General features: G+C 34.0%; 1 protein-coding gene across 2 annotated transcripts; it reads right to left on the bottom strand.

The window, feature by feature from the left end:
- Positions 1-629: 629 nt before the first annotated feature.
- Positions 630-12288, bottom strand: LOC140021507 (uncharacterized). Of its 2 annotated transcripts, none has more exons than XM_072072497.1 (7): positions 11960-12288; positions 11733-11779; positions 7859-8012; positions 4434-4644; positions 1688-1817; positions 1333-1509; positions 630-1238 (listed from the first exon to the last, which is right to left on the bottom strand). In XM_072072497.1, the coding sequence occupies exons 1-7, from the start codon at positions 12165-12167 to the stop codon at positions 1101-1103; spliced, it is 1065 nt and encodes a 354-aa protein (XP_071928598.1). In that variant the 5' UTR covers positions 12168-12288; the 3' UTR covers positions 630-1100. The 2 variants fall into 2 exon arrangements, with proteins under 2 accessions (XP_071928598.1, XP_071928599.1); XM_072072498.1 differs by having other exon boundaries at positions 4434-4632.
- Between the last annotated feature and the right edge of the window lie 3525 nt (positions 12289-15813).

Genomic DNA, 15813 nt, shown 5'->3' with positions numbered 1-15813 from the left:
CCCCTCCTAAATGCTCATTAACAAGTAGTCCTCGTTAGACATTTCTTTCACTTTTTTGACAACTCCAAAGTGGGAACTGCTCATGCTTAGTTCATCCGGACTAAACTAGATTCACTTCTGGTCTAAGTTGAGCTGAATCACAATATATCATTCACTAATTTACGTGTTGGAGCTATTCCACTAAACGAAATGATTAAAGGATTTATCATTTTTTCAGGATCACTAGAATGAGCAGAAGTTTATTTCAGACGGTTAAACGCTGGTTAATGAACTAACTCCAACTGTAAGAATGATTAAACCATTGTCCATATAACTTCTCTGTTTGTCGGTTCAAATGGCTCGGAGAAGAGAGGTGGATAGAGGTGAATGTCGAGACAATCCACACAGAATAGAAGGAAGGACGCACGAATGAAGAGCATGCACTATTTACCAGAAAGCTTCGATCGTTTTGAGGCCTCTCTTGAGTGGCAGGCTCTCACAAAGGAAAGACCAAAATTTCTGATTCATCTCATTCTCCTACCTGAACAAAGACCTATATGAATATGATAGTGAATATTTCTTATGTGCTAACATCATGGTTTCAGCAGCAAGAACTTGTCTGCTAGGATGAGCAGCTGGCAAGGAACATCTATCGCTGATAGAGCAGCAAATTGAAAATTTGATCTAACTGAATCCTTGTTCTAATTTAACAAAGATACCTTGATCACTGTTACCCGATTCTCCAACAAGGTGCTAACATAACTAATACAATTTATGTAAATTGTATCATAGCTCCCAACAGTTAGCTATATTAGAGCATCCTGATTATATCCAAGTATAACCACCAGGAGTTTCCAGTTAAGAGCAATTAGTAAGAAAAGAGCTACTCTCTTTTATGTTTCTGTGGGATGGTCTGTTTACAGGGAAGCTTGAGTTGCTGGGATATGCACTATCCATCTTCAAGTAGCTATACATTTTGATCCATCATCGCATTAATTTCTGCAGTAGCAAACGCATCACCATCTTTCTGAGTAACACAGAATGCTCACTTCACCTTTGCTTGTGGAGATTATTATCACAAACAAGGCTATCATCATTAGCCTCTCTTCCCAGCATTGGACCTAGCATCCTTTTACCAAGGCCTTGACACAAAGACGTGGTTTTGAACTAAAAAGCATTTGTGGAAGAACTGACACACCAACCACCACACTCTCATTAGGAATCCCAGAGAGTGGCAGAACCTCAAGCAGCACAGCAAGCTGCAAAAAGGTTGATAGAATAAGCACATGAAACTACAACAGCCAGGAAAAGTAAAGGAATTATGTTTCTTTATGCTGGTATTTTAGCTTTTACCTCAGGGCACTTCAGATCTACAATTGAATCTGGAACAGCATCTTTAACAGCAGCTGCCACAATGCTAAAACATTTGCCACGGTCTAAGAGAGCAGATATTTTGGAACCATTTGAAGTTACTCTCACATCCTTCATCTCAGTTTCCTCAATTCCTCTTCTATTGTACCCAACTGCAAACTGGATAGTCATGAGACCACAGACATTTATACAGCATAAAGTGAAAGATCTCTCTCATAGGCATTCATATGCCTATTCCACCACCCCCTTCCCCATGGCCCCAACATCTTAGAAATTGCAGATGCTCATGCGACAGAATTAATGATCAACCTGCACAAAAATAAACTTCAGGGCATACCTTTACTGGCTGCGTAACTTTGTTCTTTTTATCTTTCAGAAACTGATTGACTAGCTTTGACACTATAGAGTGTACTTCCTTCTCATCTAACCTACAAGTGGCTTGGATAGGGAATATACGGTGGCACCATCTGCATCAGATGATTAAAGATGCAATTAATAACCAAATGCATCACAACCAAAGATATTCTGAAAAAAGTAAATGTTGAATGAACAGAGAACCAAATAAATGCCAGGTAAAAGAATTGGCTATCACAAAGAAAGTTACCACCTACATTGAATAGTCCTATGTACTATATCTTCTGTGTCTGTTTCTATGCGAGGTAAAAGAATGGGCTATCACAAAGAAAGTCCTCAAATGAGCTCTCTTTGTGTGAGTGCTCTGTGTGAGAATGTACACTCTTATGGAAGACAATTAGTTTGGGAATACCACCACTACATTGATTAGTCCTATGTACTATCTCTTCTGTGTCTGTTTCAATGCGAGGTAAAAGAATGGGCTATCACAAAGAAAGTCAAACGTGGAGCTCTCTTTGTGTGAGTGCTCTGTGTGAGAATGTACACTCTTATGGAAGACAATTAGTTTGGGAATACCACTACATTGATTAGTCCTATGTACTATCTCTTCTGTGTCTGTTTCTTCTTTTTTTTTTTTCCTTTTATGTTTTTTGCCTGCTTTGGGCACTATTTTCTTTATTCTCTCCTTTTACTTTCCTCTTTGACCCAAGAAAGGCTATGGGAGAGTTCTCATGCAGAGAACAGTTGAGTATGGCAAAAGAAATAAAACCCATCCGCCCCCCCCCCCCCCCCAACCTAACACTAATTTTCTCTTTCTTTGCCAGAACTTTTTTCTAGCATGCAGTTGCTTTGTCATAAGTTTACGATTCTGATGAGGCTCACGTTTCGCTGGGTACACTGTCTACTGCTCTCATGTATTGTGAGAAAGAATTACAAATGTATAGCCATACAAACTCTTCTGAGTAATGCATCAACTATCAGACAACATGAACTTATAGAAACAAAGAAAGCCATAAAATTTCCATAGGTTTCTGTAACATGTTTTTGCTTATCAAGAGGAAGCTTGCAGAAGATAAACTCCAATAGCAAATGAATGTGCTAACTATGCTATAATAGACTGCAAAAGAGGATAGGTGGAGCCAAATCAGAGAGTGGTTTTCTTGAGATGTAACGTTGAGTCAGTTGTTTATGCATGTTGACAACAAATTTCTCCACCTACAAAGAAACTCACCATCCAATCGAAGAAACAACATTAAAAGGAAAAAATATGTTGACAATCAGGACTTGAATTCTTTGCACAAAATGGAGTCCTAATGTTTAGCATTATGTAATTCCCTGGCAAGATATCACTACTAACCTTTGAAAATTAAGCATGATATGGGACTCCGTAATAAAATGCTACTGCAAGAGACTGAGACCAACAAGCAATTTCCTTGATAATCCTAGAATAGCTTAATATGGAAAGCAGATATCAAATAGAGTGACTCAAAATGCTGTAAGCTCATATGTTACAATATCAAACCATTTAAACAAGCACATACTGTCTAACTTTTCCTGCTTTCTCTTTAGATTCATGGCTTTTATCTTTTGTTGAATCTTTGTTTTCCCGTTCTTAATCAAACTATGGATCTGAAGTTTAGATATACCTAAATGACTAATGCTTTTGTCAAAACAAAATAAAACTCTGCAAAAATGTAGTACAACAAGCCAGACAGTTGGATCCCAAAAGATAAATTGTTGCCAAACAAGAAGAAATGGTCCTTGGAAACAGCGGATTGTGAAAAGAAAATCAATAATAATTTAAACAGAAATCACCAGCAAAGTCAACACCTTCACAATAATTTTGTTTTCCGTATATGATGTAATGTATGATCACCCTTCTACTGGGAATGGAGGTGGTGGAGAGAGAGAGGGGTTGGCTGTCCAATGGACAAGATTCTTTGCCTTAAAAAAATGAAAAATTAGAGACTTCATCTAGCCTCATCAATCAGGGTTTGGTAGGGGAAAAAGGCTGATTTAGAATGCTGCAACCATTTTTTGGTTACCTGCTGCCTAACTTCATTGCAATGATGCATTTGTATCCTCCAAGGACCTCAGTCTAAAGACTTTCAGCCGGCAATATCAGAAAGCAAATAAGTCTAATACAACAGCAAGTAATTTTGAAAGCAAAACACCACACTCTATGCTGAAATTAATCTGGGAATATTGCAAGTAAAAGAAGAAATAAGAAAAACGTGCATTTGAAGCAACCCTTGAAAACTGCATCTGTGACTTTCCCCTATGATATATTATTTATATTTTATTTTAAAGCTTCTTAAGATAGTAGATTTGATGCTGCAACAACAATATACCAGAAATTGCTGTGAACTTCTTGTATGTTCGTTTACTACCATAACCTTCTAGCAATATCTCCACTTTGTTATTTCTTTTACATTTTTACCACATTTTCACTTGGTTCTCTTGCCATCAAATAAGCACTTTTTCTCGAACAATATAACCATGTTACCACAAACCCCATACCAATTAGAAGACGTCAATTGACATAGAGGAAAAAGAGCAAACATAAGAAGGATTTGTCAAAATATCCCCCAAAATCAAAATATATGTAACAACTACTTAAAACAAATTTTGTAATGCATGCCTTACAATCTCTTGCTAATAAAACAAGCTTTAAGTACAGAGATCCGGATAAAGCTAAGAACATTCAAGGTAAGAAGTAAGAATCTTACTGTGCTGACTTTAGGCTCCCACTTTCCCGCAACTGAATGATGTTTTGCACAATATCAACAATGGCAGGGTGCTCCCCCTTAGGAAAGATGAAGAGGAGTAAACCACTCCTGGTCAACTTGACTAGCGAAAGTGTATTATTTGTTTCAGTGTGACTTATATTATCTTTAACTGAATCTGGAAGGAGCGAGTAAGAGTTTTCTGTGCATTTACCTGACATTTACAGGTTGTGGTCAGTTATTTCAGAAGACGTAAAAGCAAAAGAGTTAGAATTACTATAGTCATTGTAAAGTTTGAGGAATTTTGCACTAAAGTTGAACTTCTAAGCTTATGGACGACAAATGTGCTTTCAAATATTTGTACTTTATATGATATGTAAGTGGGATGTGAGGATCCTATAGGAATTTCCCCCTTTTGTCCTTGTTCCTTCCATTCTTTTATCCATAAAACCTTATCTTATTTCTCATGTTACTAAAGCAAAGAGAACTTGATGCATCCAAATCCAGGAAAAATTTTTCAAACTTCTTTTGAACTTAAAGAAACAGCAAGGAAGACTACAGAAGTTTCTCATACCAATGTCAGTAAGCTGAAGTAATTGTTAGACTTGCTATTTATTATCCAGAAGATTGCATTTCGGTCTACTGAAAAAAGATGGCAGGATTTATTTTCTAATAATGCATTTCAATGGTGCCTAACATCAGGGAAGGTCATTTCATTGGATATTTCTGTTGACTGTTGAGACCCAGAGGTATGAACTTTCCAATGCCTTCAGTGAAGGTCATTTCATTGGGCATTTCTATTTATAATGACAGTTTAGGACCCAGAGTTATGAACTTTCCAAATTGAAAATTATGCAGATGTTTACTTTGTTTCTTGACATTGAATTAAAATAAAAGGACTCAATTTTTATTTTTTTGTGTGTTATTTGGCACCTCAAAAATGGTGATTATGAGGTCAATAGCAGGACATTCTAATTGCTTTCAGTTTATCTTAATTTTTTCCATCATTAATTTTCTTGGATAATGAGTCACTTTTAATTTTTAATAAGCATAGGAAGAATTGAGTTATGCTTTTGGTTGAATAGAGAAAAAATCAAGCATTAGTTAATTGTTGCTGCCTCAGAATACTACATGGTTGACTAAATAGAAGTAACTATTTGTAATTGTCAATGGCTATGGAAATTATTAGTAACATCTAGGTGAAAAGCAAACAATCTCTCTCATGCACTTCTATGCATAGTATTACCCCTAAATGAATACAAGAGGAGTTACCATTTATTACAGCAACGAAAAATTTTATAGAGCCTGATGTTTAGTAGTTGCAGTCCTTGCAATACTTCAAAGAAGTTTGGATTACGTCAAAACAGTCATATTCTTTCTTGAACACTAACTTTTCGTGCATGTTTAACTTCCAGAATAACTTTAAGTTGCAAAAAGACAGAGAATGAGAGAATGATTTACCATATTTCAAAAAGACTTATGGGTAGTGGAAATCCATGGTACCGATTTGTTATGCAAAAGATGCAAAACAGCGAGAGTACGAGCCAATAAAAAGTGTTTAGCTTGGCTTAAGATCAGACATTGAACCTTCCAACACACTTGACGCACACTCAAGGGCAAAGAGTCCTACTCTTACAGCATTACTTTCTCATCAGTTAATCCAGTACTTGACACACTGTTTATCCCTTGCTTTCCAATCTTATCAGTTACACTGGTGTAGTTATGGTTTAGAGTGCTGGTACAGGAAAACTTGCACGTCAAAATCTAGGTGGTAGAATGGTACTTGTGGTAGAGAAGCGGAAAGCATAAACACAGCAACTAGGGTGGTCAAACTAGTGGCTCTTTAGGATGGCTTTGGTAGACTACCAAGGTATGCTAATACAGCCATTTCTAAGGCTTCTAAGGTACTTGAACTGTTGTTTCTCTAGCTAATAACGACTAGAAAACTTGAAATAATGCATGAAGAAAAAGTATATTATCAAGTAGTCAAACAAGTTTGCACTTCAGTAGTATCATTTTTTGCAAAATGCAAGGCCTCTGTGTTTTTTGTCTAAGCACATGCCATCCTACATCTAGGGTTATTGACAATGAAGCTATTCATAATATTATTAGGCATATCTGAGTATTCTCTTTAACTTAATACGTTGTTCTTTATTACAAGCAGATAGGACTAAAATCACTTGTGAAGCATGTTTAGTCCTTCACAACTCCAGACCCTTTTCATCACTATCTTCTATCCTCCATCTCCACTATTTTCCTTTCAGTCTTGTGTGTCAACAGACTTGCTCTTTAAATTGCTTGGTATCATCCGTCTGGGATTCTATAGCCAAATAAGATGATCGGAAGATTACATGAAATATAGAGATCTTGACCGCATTAATAGATCTTTATCCCTGATTACATGCCTGAGTTTCTCCATTTACAATTATACTGGTCATACATGTCTTTAAATGAGAAGTTAAAAAAAAAAATCGGTACATAGCACAATCATATTTTGTTTGCTTTTCAAGTTAACAATATGTCCTCTAGTCTTGGTGCATTTTGTTACTTATTTTGTAAACATGATTTCTGTAATTTTGATAGCATAGATAACTAATATTGAATGGTTCCAAGATATTTGGCTCCACTATCTACCTTAATGGGGAAATTAAGACACCATAACACCTACAAGTTTTTATTGTAAGTACCAAATTACAATCTCTTTCTGATTCTCTCATCACTTCTGTGAAAAAGAAAAGAATGATAGATTGTTCTGCTCCAGTTCTCAGACCATACAACAATATGGGGCTGTTGAAAGAAAGAATAGACAATGGAAATAACACAAATTCTTGTACGACTTTTTTAGAGTACACTCTGTTCATTCATTCATTAATTTTTGGGAGGGAAGTTCCATTTCATCTATTCTCTACCTGCTAATAATTTTAATTGCACAAGTTTTCTTCAGCAATTCTTTGTTGCTTGCAATCCACCAAATCTTGCCTTGAACTTTACTCTTGTACTAAGAAGCCAAAACCTTCACAGATACGTACCTCTCACATAAACTATTTGTAGCAAACTGGGTACACAGAAAATTTTTGCTAAAGGCTCAGTGGGGGGGAGGGGGTTGGTGTTTAAGCATATGGGCAGTATTAGAGCCTTTTACAAAGTCAAACAAGGCTAAATAAGTATGTTTCAGGGATGCAGCTATCATAAGGTATTTTCTTTACTCTTCTCCTTCTATTTACTTCTCATTCCCTGTTTTTATAGTCACATATTGTTTTAATAAACTTGTTCTTATTTTTTCATGCATACAAGTCATATTACCTGTTCTTACAGACAAATCCGCACCCTCTTCATTTTCTTTGTAGATTGCAGGTAGTTATACATGTTAATTTGCATTATCTGTATGAGCATGTGTATAAACTAAAATACCAGACTTAAACTATTACCAGGTTCTCCAAAGTCATCGGCCGCATCTTTCCTCTCCAAACTGTTGCCAAGTTCCTCCTCTGTACTTACAGATATTCTCCTCTTCTTAGCTGACATATTCACATCCAAACTTTCAGAACCTTCAGCATTTAGAATACTCAAAGATCTGACATACTGCAAAGCATATTAATCGTACAACTGGTCAACATCTCACAGAACATAAACGCGACTTGAATTAACTTATTTAGTTTACATACACAACAAGGTATGTAAGAAAATGTACTGCAATTGCAGGTAACAAGACACCAAGCTGATTTCCACACTTTACACCCTCTAGATGCAAGCAGATTTCCCATTGAGATAGTTCAGATATATGAAATTGGATGAATCAATCAGATCATCAATAAAAAAATTTAAAAAAAAAAAAGAAAAGATGGTGAAGAAATATCATGCATGCTGATTCTGCACAACTTCAGTAGCATAAGTATATAAAAGACATAGGCTATTGTCTTCAAGGATTACATTTCATTAAACTGCAATTTCTCTGCTAATAATCATATCAAACAATTATGTCAGAATTGCTCCCAAACTTGAGTATTCTGCCCCAAGACCATCTGTTGTACAATCAATTTCTGATTATCCTTGTGCTAGTTGTCACTCTTTTAACCAAGATTTCATAAACTAACACAGCTATCAAGATAGAACCTGGTTAGCAAAAAAGTTGTAGAAAGAATCATTCTTCTAAGATCAAAAGTGCTAAAAGTCAATCAAATTTTGTAAAAAATTAATGAAAAGAAAAAGTAAAGAATGACGATAGATCACCACCAGCTAGCCAGACTCACTTCATTTCTCCACCAGTTTCCATGAGAAAACAGTTTACATAGAATAGCCAGCAAGAAAGTTTCCATGAGACTCACTTCAGAGGGACTCTCATCTTTAAAAGTCAATAGTTCGATTGGTCACAGATATTTCTGTTCTCATGGAATTCTTCAGGTTTCAATCACGAATCAGGATATAAAAGTCTTCTATACTTGCAACTGATGGAAGTAGAAGAATACAGATAGTTGTTGTATCCTAGAGCTCTATTTAGTGCACAACTTCAGCAACTCACTATTCCAACAATATAGAGCATGCTTCAAGCTTAAGACCCATGCCCAGATAACAAAGCACTTCCCCAGCTTTTGAAATCCATTAGAAGTACACTAACATAGCTTCTGACTTACACAGGCTGCTGATAAGTAAAAATGTCCTGAACTCTTTTAACTGATAGTCTTAAAAGCAGCAAACTCATTTATACAAAATTTGAACACAAGCTTTTAACACTGAATGTTATTTGACAGTGGGGAAGATAGGTTGAACTCTAACTTTCTCATTGGTGTATATTCAAGGACAGGAAAAGAAACTACCACATGCAATGGAAGATGAGAGTAAAAAGTCAGGAAGAAAGCCACATATGACAAAAAGGTTTAGGACATCACTTCCAAGACAAAGATGCATAAAAAATTCACCAATGAATAACTTAAATAACTCCTTCATGGATGGCCTAACAAAACTGGGTCTGTGGGTGCGTGTACAGTAGTACATGCAATATGTACCGGGCTTCAGCTCAGCCCTGGGGACCAGAATATCTTATGACAGGAAATTGAGGTGACGAATCCCAACATTTCAATTAAAAGCCCTTCCATCAAAGTCAATGAATAAGCCTATGGTCTCAAACAACAGCCGAAGTGTCATCCACTGTCAGTTTACCCAATACCCATAACACATAAAATACCCATAAGCTGCTAAAGCACCACAAATTTTAAGTCTACTGAAATATGTAGAATTTAAACTTCTAATAAATAACTCGAGATCCTAAAAAGATTACCCATTCTTCAAAGTGGGTAAATTGGATCTTCAGCCAAGTTCCCAAGAATATTTAAATTTACTCTTCCCTTAAACTCTTCATTGGTTGCATCAGTCGTGAATATTGATGGCATGCATAAAAAAGAATAGAACGCATAATGTGTCAATATATCAACATCAGTTTGAAGCCCTAAGAAAACATTCAGCACACACAGCTTTTATAAAAACTCCATGAAGTCAAAAGAATAGAATCTTGCAAGCACCAGATGCACTCCTCCCCATTCTCCAAGTTGGTTCATTACTTGTCTTCCTTTTGCAACAAGAGAGGTCCAAGAAATAAAAATGATACAGGCTTTGGAGAGGACTTCAAATACAACTGAAACTCATTCATTTCTTTCACATAGTGATAAGCCTCAGCAACGCTTGGCTTCTGGTGTAAATATATCCAAAAACAATTCCAAACAAGTTGTCTGCCACAAGATTTTAAGCTAACTCTAAATTGTCCACTTATTATTTGGGCCCTAGAAGAGTGCAACATCTCATGCCTATACAGTCCCTTTAGGTATGAATAAAAAACAATTATCCAAAGCTGCTGCAATGAAGAATGCCTTTTTAATGTTAAAAGCAAAACTGAAGCTTATATATCTATTTCTTGAGAACTCAAAATAGATGATTGGCAATCAGCTATATATTTCATGCATATAATATCTGATGTCTCAAATGCCTAACAAAATTAGACTAATGGTCTTCTCCTTCCAGAAATATGATCACTTAAGACCATGTCATTCTTTAGAGAAATATAACCATGCACTTATTAAATTGCTTTTATGTTTAAAAACTTTTTCTTACGGCAGAAAATATTGCATATCTTCTATCTATTGTTTCTGATTTATTTTCAAAGAAAACAATGCAAAGGTTCCATATTAGTAAGGTGAATTTGTGCTTAACCTGTATGAGTTATGTGCTCAAGCTTAAGATAAGGTTAATATGTATCCATAAGAAACTTCAAATTCAAGGAAATTGGTAACTCATATATATATATATATATATATATATATATATATATATATATATATATATATATATATATATATACTGGAAAGCTGAGTGATAAAGAATTTAAGCAGTGTTGCATTTTGGATGTCGAATCATGTCATTTACTCAAGAAGGCACAGCAGACTTAAGCAGTCACTCGATTGAACCAAGTGACAAATGACAGTGTAAGCAAAACAAGTTGAATAAGACTTGTAAACAAGGACTAAACCATACTAATCTGTGACCTAAAAATGCACCGGCTACAAATAAATGGATGAAGTGGAAGATCATAAGCAAAAAAATTGGAAGCCAGCTACTAGACTCAGAAGTTAATAACCTATTGGCAGGATAATTGACATCTTATCCTTCTGTTTGTCTGCAAACAGAAATCTTAATCAAGTTTAGAACCAAAAAATCATAAACGTTTTTCCTAGACTAAGTTCAACAGATGGAAACAGTGTTGCGTGCATAATTTTGCCATTATTCTCACAAATGAAGACCATTAGCATTACACTTCATTTCCAAAAATTTATCGCGTTAAAACAGTAAACAACTTTAGTTTGTTTGTTTTTCCCCCCTCAATACCTAATGCATTTGAACAACACAACATGCCTGTGCCTACCTTTTGCATGGCTCACCCAGTTCTCCAAACTTCATCAGTTTTATCAATTAGTCGCCATCCCATTTGCCGTTTACTTATGCTTAATCATTCAAACATCTCTTTCTTTAGAAACCAATTCCGTAACATTGCTACTCTTCATCTTAAACCAAAACAATTACAGCAGCGAACACATTATACCAGTAATTCAAGTCCGCTACAGTCTTATTCACTTACAAATACCCCAAGTTCCCAAACTTGCCCAGAATTTAAGAATCCCATAAAACCAAGTTCACTAAACCAATTTAACCGTCCTGATTCTCAAGTCAGCATGAATTTTCTTTATATCTAAAATTTCCTTATTTTGACATTATTCCAGAGAACTGACAAGAGACAAAACCAGCAGAATTCATTACCTTTTCAAGAATTGACATGGCTTCTTTTGTTGCACTCTTCTCCCTCTCTACATAACAAAGGAAGCATTTTTATCAATCACCACACTGCCCAGGCTATCCCAAACAATCAAATTGAAAATTTTCAAAAACCCAGATGCAAATTACATAAATAAATGCCAATAAAGTACAAAAATAACAAAAAAAGAGCATAACTTTCTGGACAGAAGAGATGGGATGAGAGGCCTTACTGATGGGGCAGGTGATGAGGAATCCGGAGTGGGAATGACTGAGGAGAGAAGAAGGGGCGTTGTAGTCAAAACGAGGAATGGTGATCACAGCAGAGTGCTGCTCCCAGGGCTTCAGCTCCTCCTTGGTTTTCAGTTCCACTTTCATTGCTTCTTCTTCCAATTCTTTTGCTTTTTCTTCTGTTTTTGCTGTCATAAGTTTTTCAGCCATTCTTTTCTGAGTCTATCGGTGTTCATTCCCAGTATTATTGATCATCTTTTGTATGGCAAATGAGATTTATATTTATATTTCGCCCCCTCTTTTGTATGGCAAATGAGGTATTATACCCTAGTTCTTCCACTTACTTTACTAATAAAATGTGATTTATACTAAATGATTTAGGCCCTCTTTAATAATCCAATTCAGCAATTAAATTTAATAAGTTCAGATCTGTACATCTTGAGACACATTTGACAACCAAAAATAGAATGCCCAAATTAATTAAGTAACGTTGAATTTTCTAGACAAAACTTACTCTCAAATATAAGTAATAAGTTATTCATTTACTCTAAAATACACTCAAATATATTGGATTTAGCGTGCGTTTGATAAAATTGAAATTTGAAATTTTAATCCGAAATTTGAAATATGAATCTATTAAATTATTGAATTGTTAAGTACTAATGTGATACATTTAAATGTATATCACATTAAGTGATAAGTGAATAACTTATCACTTATTTTTTAGAGTAAGTTTTGCCTAGAAAATTCAGTATCATATTATTTTTTGAAGCAATTTTGCCTAGAAAATTTAGTATCATTTAATTAATTCGGATGTGCAATTTTTGGTTATCAAATACGTCTGAACATGTTAATATCTAAATCCATTAACTTTAAGTGTTGAATTGGATTATCAAATAGGGCCTAATAACAATTCAACCACTTAACTTAATGGAATTCGAACTTCAGGCTTCAGTTTTCAAATTTTAATTTTATCAAACACACCCTTCTTTTATCCAAATTCTACCAAACAGAATTTTTCTACAAATTACCACCCTCACAATTCACAAAGTCATTTTAACAATTGAATCTATTAACTGATGTCAGTCCGTTTGGACCGTTGTGTGATATCAAAGGTAAAAAAAAAATCACATGTGTGCACAAAAATAAAACAAAAAAAAGTGTAGATTTTTTCTTTTGGAAAAAGGGAGAATTGTAGTTTTAGTCTCTAATTTTTAGCATATGTGCTAAATTAGTCTCTAATGTTTCCACCAAAATAAATTTGGTTCTCAAAGTTTTTGGTAGTAGGTACATTCAACAATGATGAAAACTCAATAATGACTAGTGGTCAAAATTTAATTACTGTTATTTAACAATTTTTGACTTTGTACTTTTGAACCCTAATGTTTGAAATTTTAATCATTTTAGTCGCTTAAGTTTTCAATAGTGATATTGAGGATATTAGAATAAAATAAGATAAGAATTACACCGCAATTGTCTTAAATGGGTACTAGCAATTCTAATTAAAATTTTTTATTTTTTACTTCATTTATTCATGCCACTAATGTCTCATATACTTCTTCCCTTTGGTATAATTGGTCTCAAATTTAGTATTATATATGTAATTATTGTTTTATACTATTAGTAATTAACTGATAATTAACCCATAATGAGTAAAAGCACTTCATATTAGTATCTATGATTGCTAGTTTTTATAACAATTCCTAACTATAACAATTTAAGGCCTATATGCACAAACCATGCAAGAACTGGCATGAAAGATAATAAATTTTATATTAATACTAGAATTTTCCTTTTTTATTTTATATATTATGTATATATTGTCATTTGATTGTAACTTATTCAAAAAATAGCAATAAAACTCTTTAAGTTCAACGATGTTATTATCTCGATATAAAGTGTTTTTATGAAATTTATAGGGATTTAGGATGACATTTGTCAAATCTTTAAATCAATTCACACCTTTTTTTTTCTTTTTAAAACTCCTAACAATAACTAGAAACTTAAGAGACCATATTGATTGAAACTTCAAAAATTAGGGACTAAAAATGTAAAGTTAAAATCAGAAAATTTAGAGACCATATTTGTTTTGCTAATACATTAGAGACCAGTTTGATCTACAAGTCAAACATTGAGAATCAAATTTGCGTTTCTCCCTTTGGAAAATTTTGAGAAGCAGTAATAGAAAGATTTAAATTCTTAAAGACATATAAGTTTTGGCAAATTCACATATTCCTAATATCTAATAAAACACATGTCATAACCGAAATTACCAAATTAACCTATCCAACCAAGCAAGCCCCCACTCTAATCATCTGATCCCCAAATTCCCTTTCTTACCCATTTTGAGAGGGAAATGAATTAGCATCAAAATCTGTGGCAATCCTTCTAGGACTATTACTGGGGGCCTGGGGCCGAGTCAGTTTGAACTCGGCTCCAAGAAAAAGTCTAATGAGCCTGACCTTTCATTGAGTTGGGTTAAAATTGGGTCTAAATATTAGTCCCGAATTAAATGTGAGCAGAGTTTGGATCTTATTAGGGTCAAACCCGATATAGGCTTGACCCTTTAATATGCATATATATTAATTATATATAATATATTTATATTTTGATATATATATATAAGGAATATTAAATATACAAAATTATGTCAAAGATTTAGTAGGACAAATCTCAGTATGAGCAAATTGAGGACCTTTGAAGATGTATTGACTGTTGATTGTGTTTTATTATTATTTTCTATGTACATAGAATTAATTGGATATATTATTGTTGAAAAATTCTTGGTATTATATACTTTTTAATGAACTGTTACTGGTTTCTATATAGTTTTAATGTTGTGGTTCTGCAGATATCAAATTAGTTTAAAACTTAATAATTATAGTAATTATATTAAGGAAGTTAAGGAGTTATAAGTGAGCTTGAGTTAAGTCAAAATTAAACTTATAATCTGAATATTTTGTAAGTCAAGTATAAGTTTCATATTTATCACTTCAAATCTCATAATTCGAAACCCAAAAATGGTACTAACTATATGAGCCAAATCTGAGTTTGTTAAACCTCACTTCACATGGCCCAATGACAAGCCTAAATCCTTCCCTTTTTTGATTTAAATGAAATTAAATTTAAACCTATAGTTTAGTACTCATATTCTTTTGTACCCAAACAACCTTTTGACCTTTGAAAAAAATTACCCAAAATACTACAAGTTATCTTCACCTTGATTAGAATTATGTCAAGTAATCATGAGAGTCAAGTCACATAATCGATTTTGTTGTCTAGGTTCTATTTTTCTTTTTTAGTTTTTGTTATTCTAACTGCAAAAAAAGGTTCCTAATCGCAATATAACTACTATGATTGATCATGGAAGTATATTGTTTGGATTGCATTTTCTGGAAGGGTATATTGTAACACTTTTTTAGATGTAATTTATATGAAGTAAAAAGATCATTGAAAAATGTATCAAGGAAATATTCCCAAAAAACATGAGATTTTTGGCCAGAGAATGGCAATCCAAAAAAGCCAGTATATTGGCATACTAGTGCAAATTGACTTCTTTTCTACAAATATATTATTTTTTATAACTTAAACTATCCCAAAAAAAGATCTCTAATCAAAATATTGAATTGTTATGTTCAAACTTGTAACATATATGCTTCTAACAAAACAAGAAAAAAAATGAAAATGTTCAATCTTTAAAGTAGGGTAAAATACAAAAAAGTCCCTCGTGGTTAAACTAACCTATGGAAAAGTCCATTATGATTTCAAATCATACATTTTGACCTCTCATAGTTTGAAATAATTTGAAACAGCAACGGAAATCGTCAAAACCAGCTGAGGCAGACGAAATGACATA

Source organism: Coffea arabica, chromosome 11e, assembly GCF_036785885.1.
Source record: "Coffea arabica cultivar ET-39 chromosome 11e, Coffea Arabica ET-39 HiFi, whole genome shotgun sequence".
NCBI lineage: Eukaryota > Viridiplantae > Streptophyta > Magnoliopsida > Gentianales > Rubiaceae > Coffea > Coffea arabica.
Note: the sequence above shows the minus strand (reverse complement) of the source record. Positions and strands in the feature narration are given on the sequence as shown.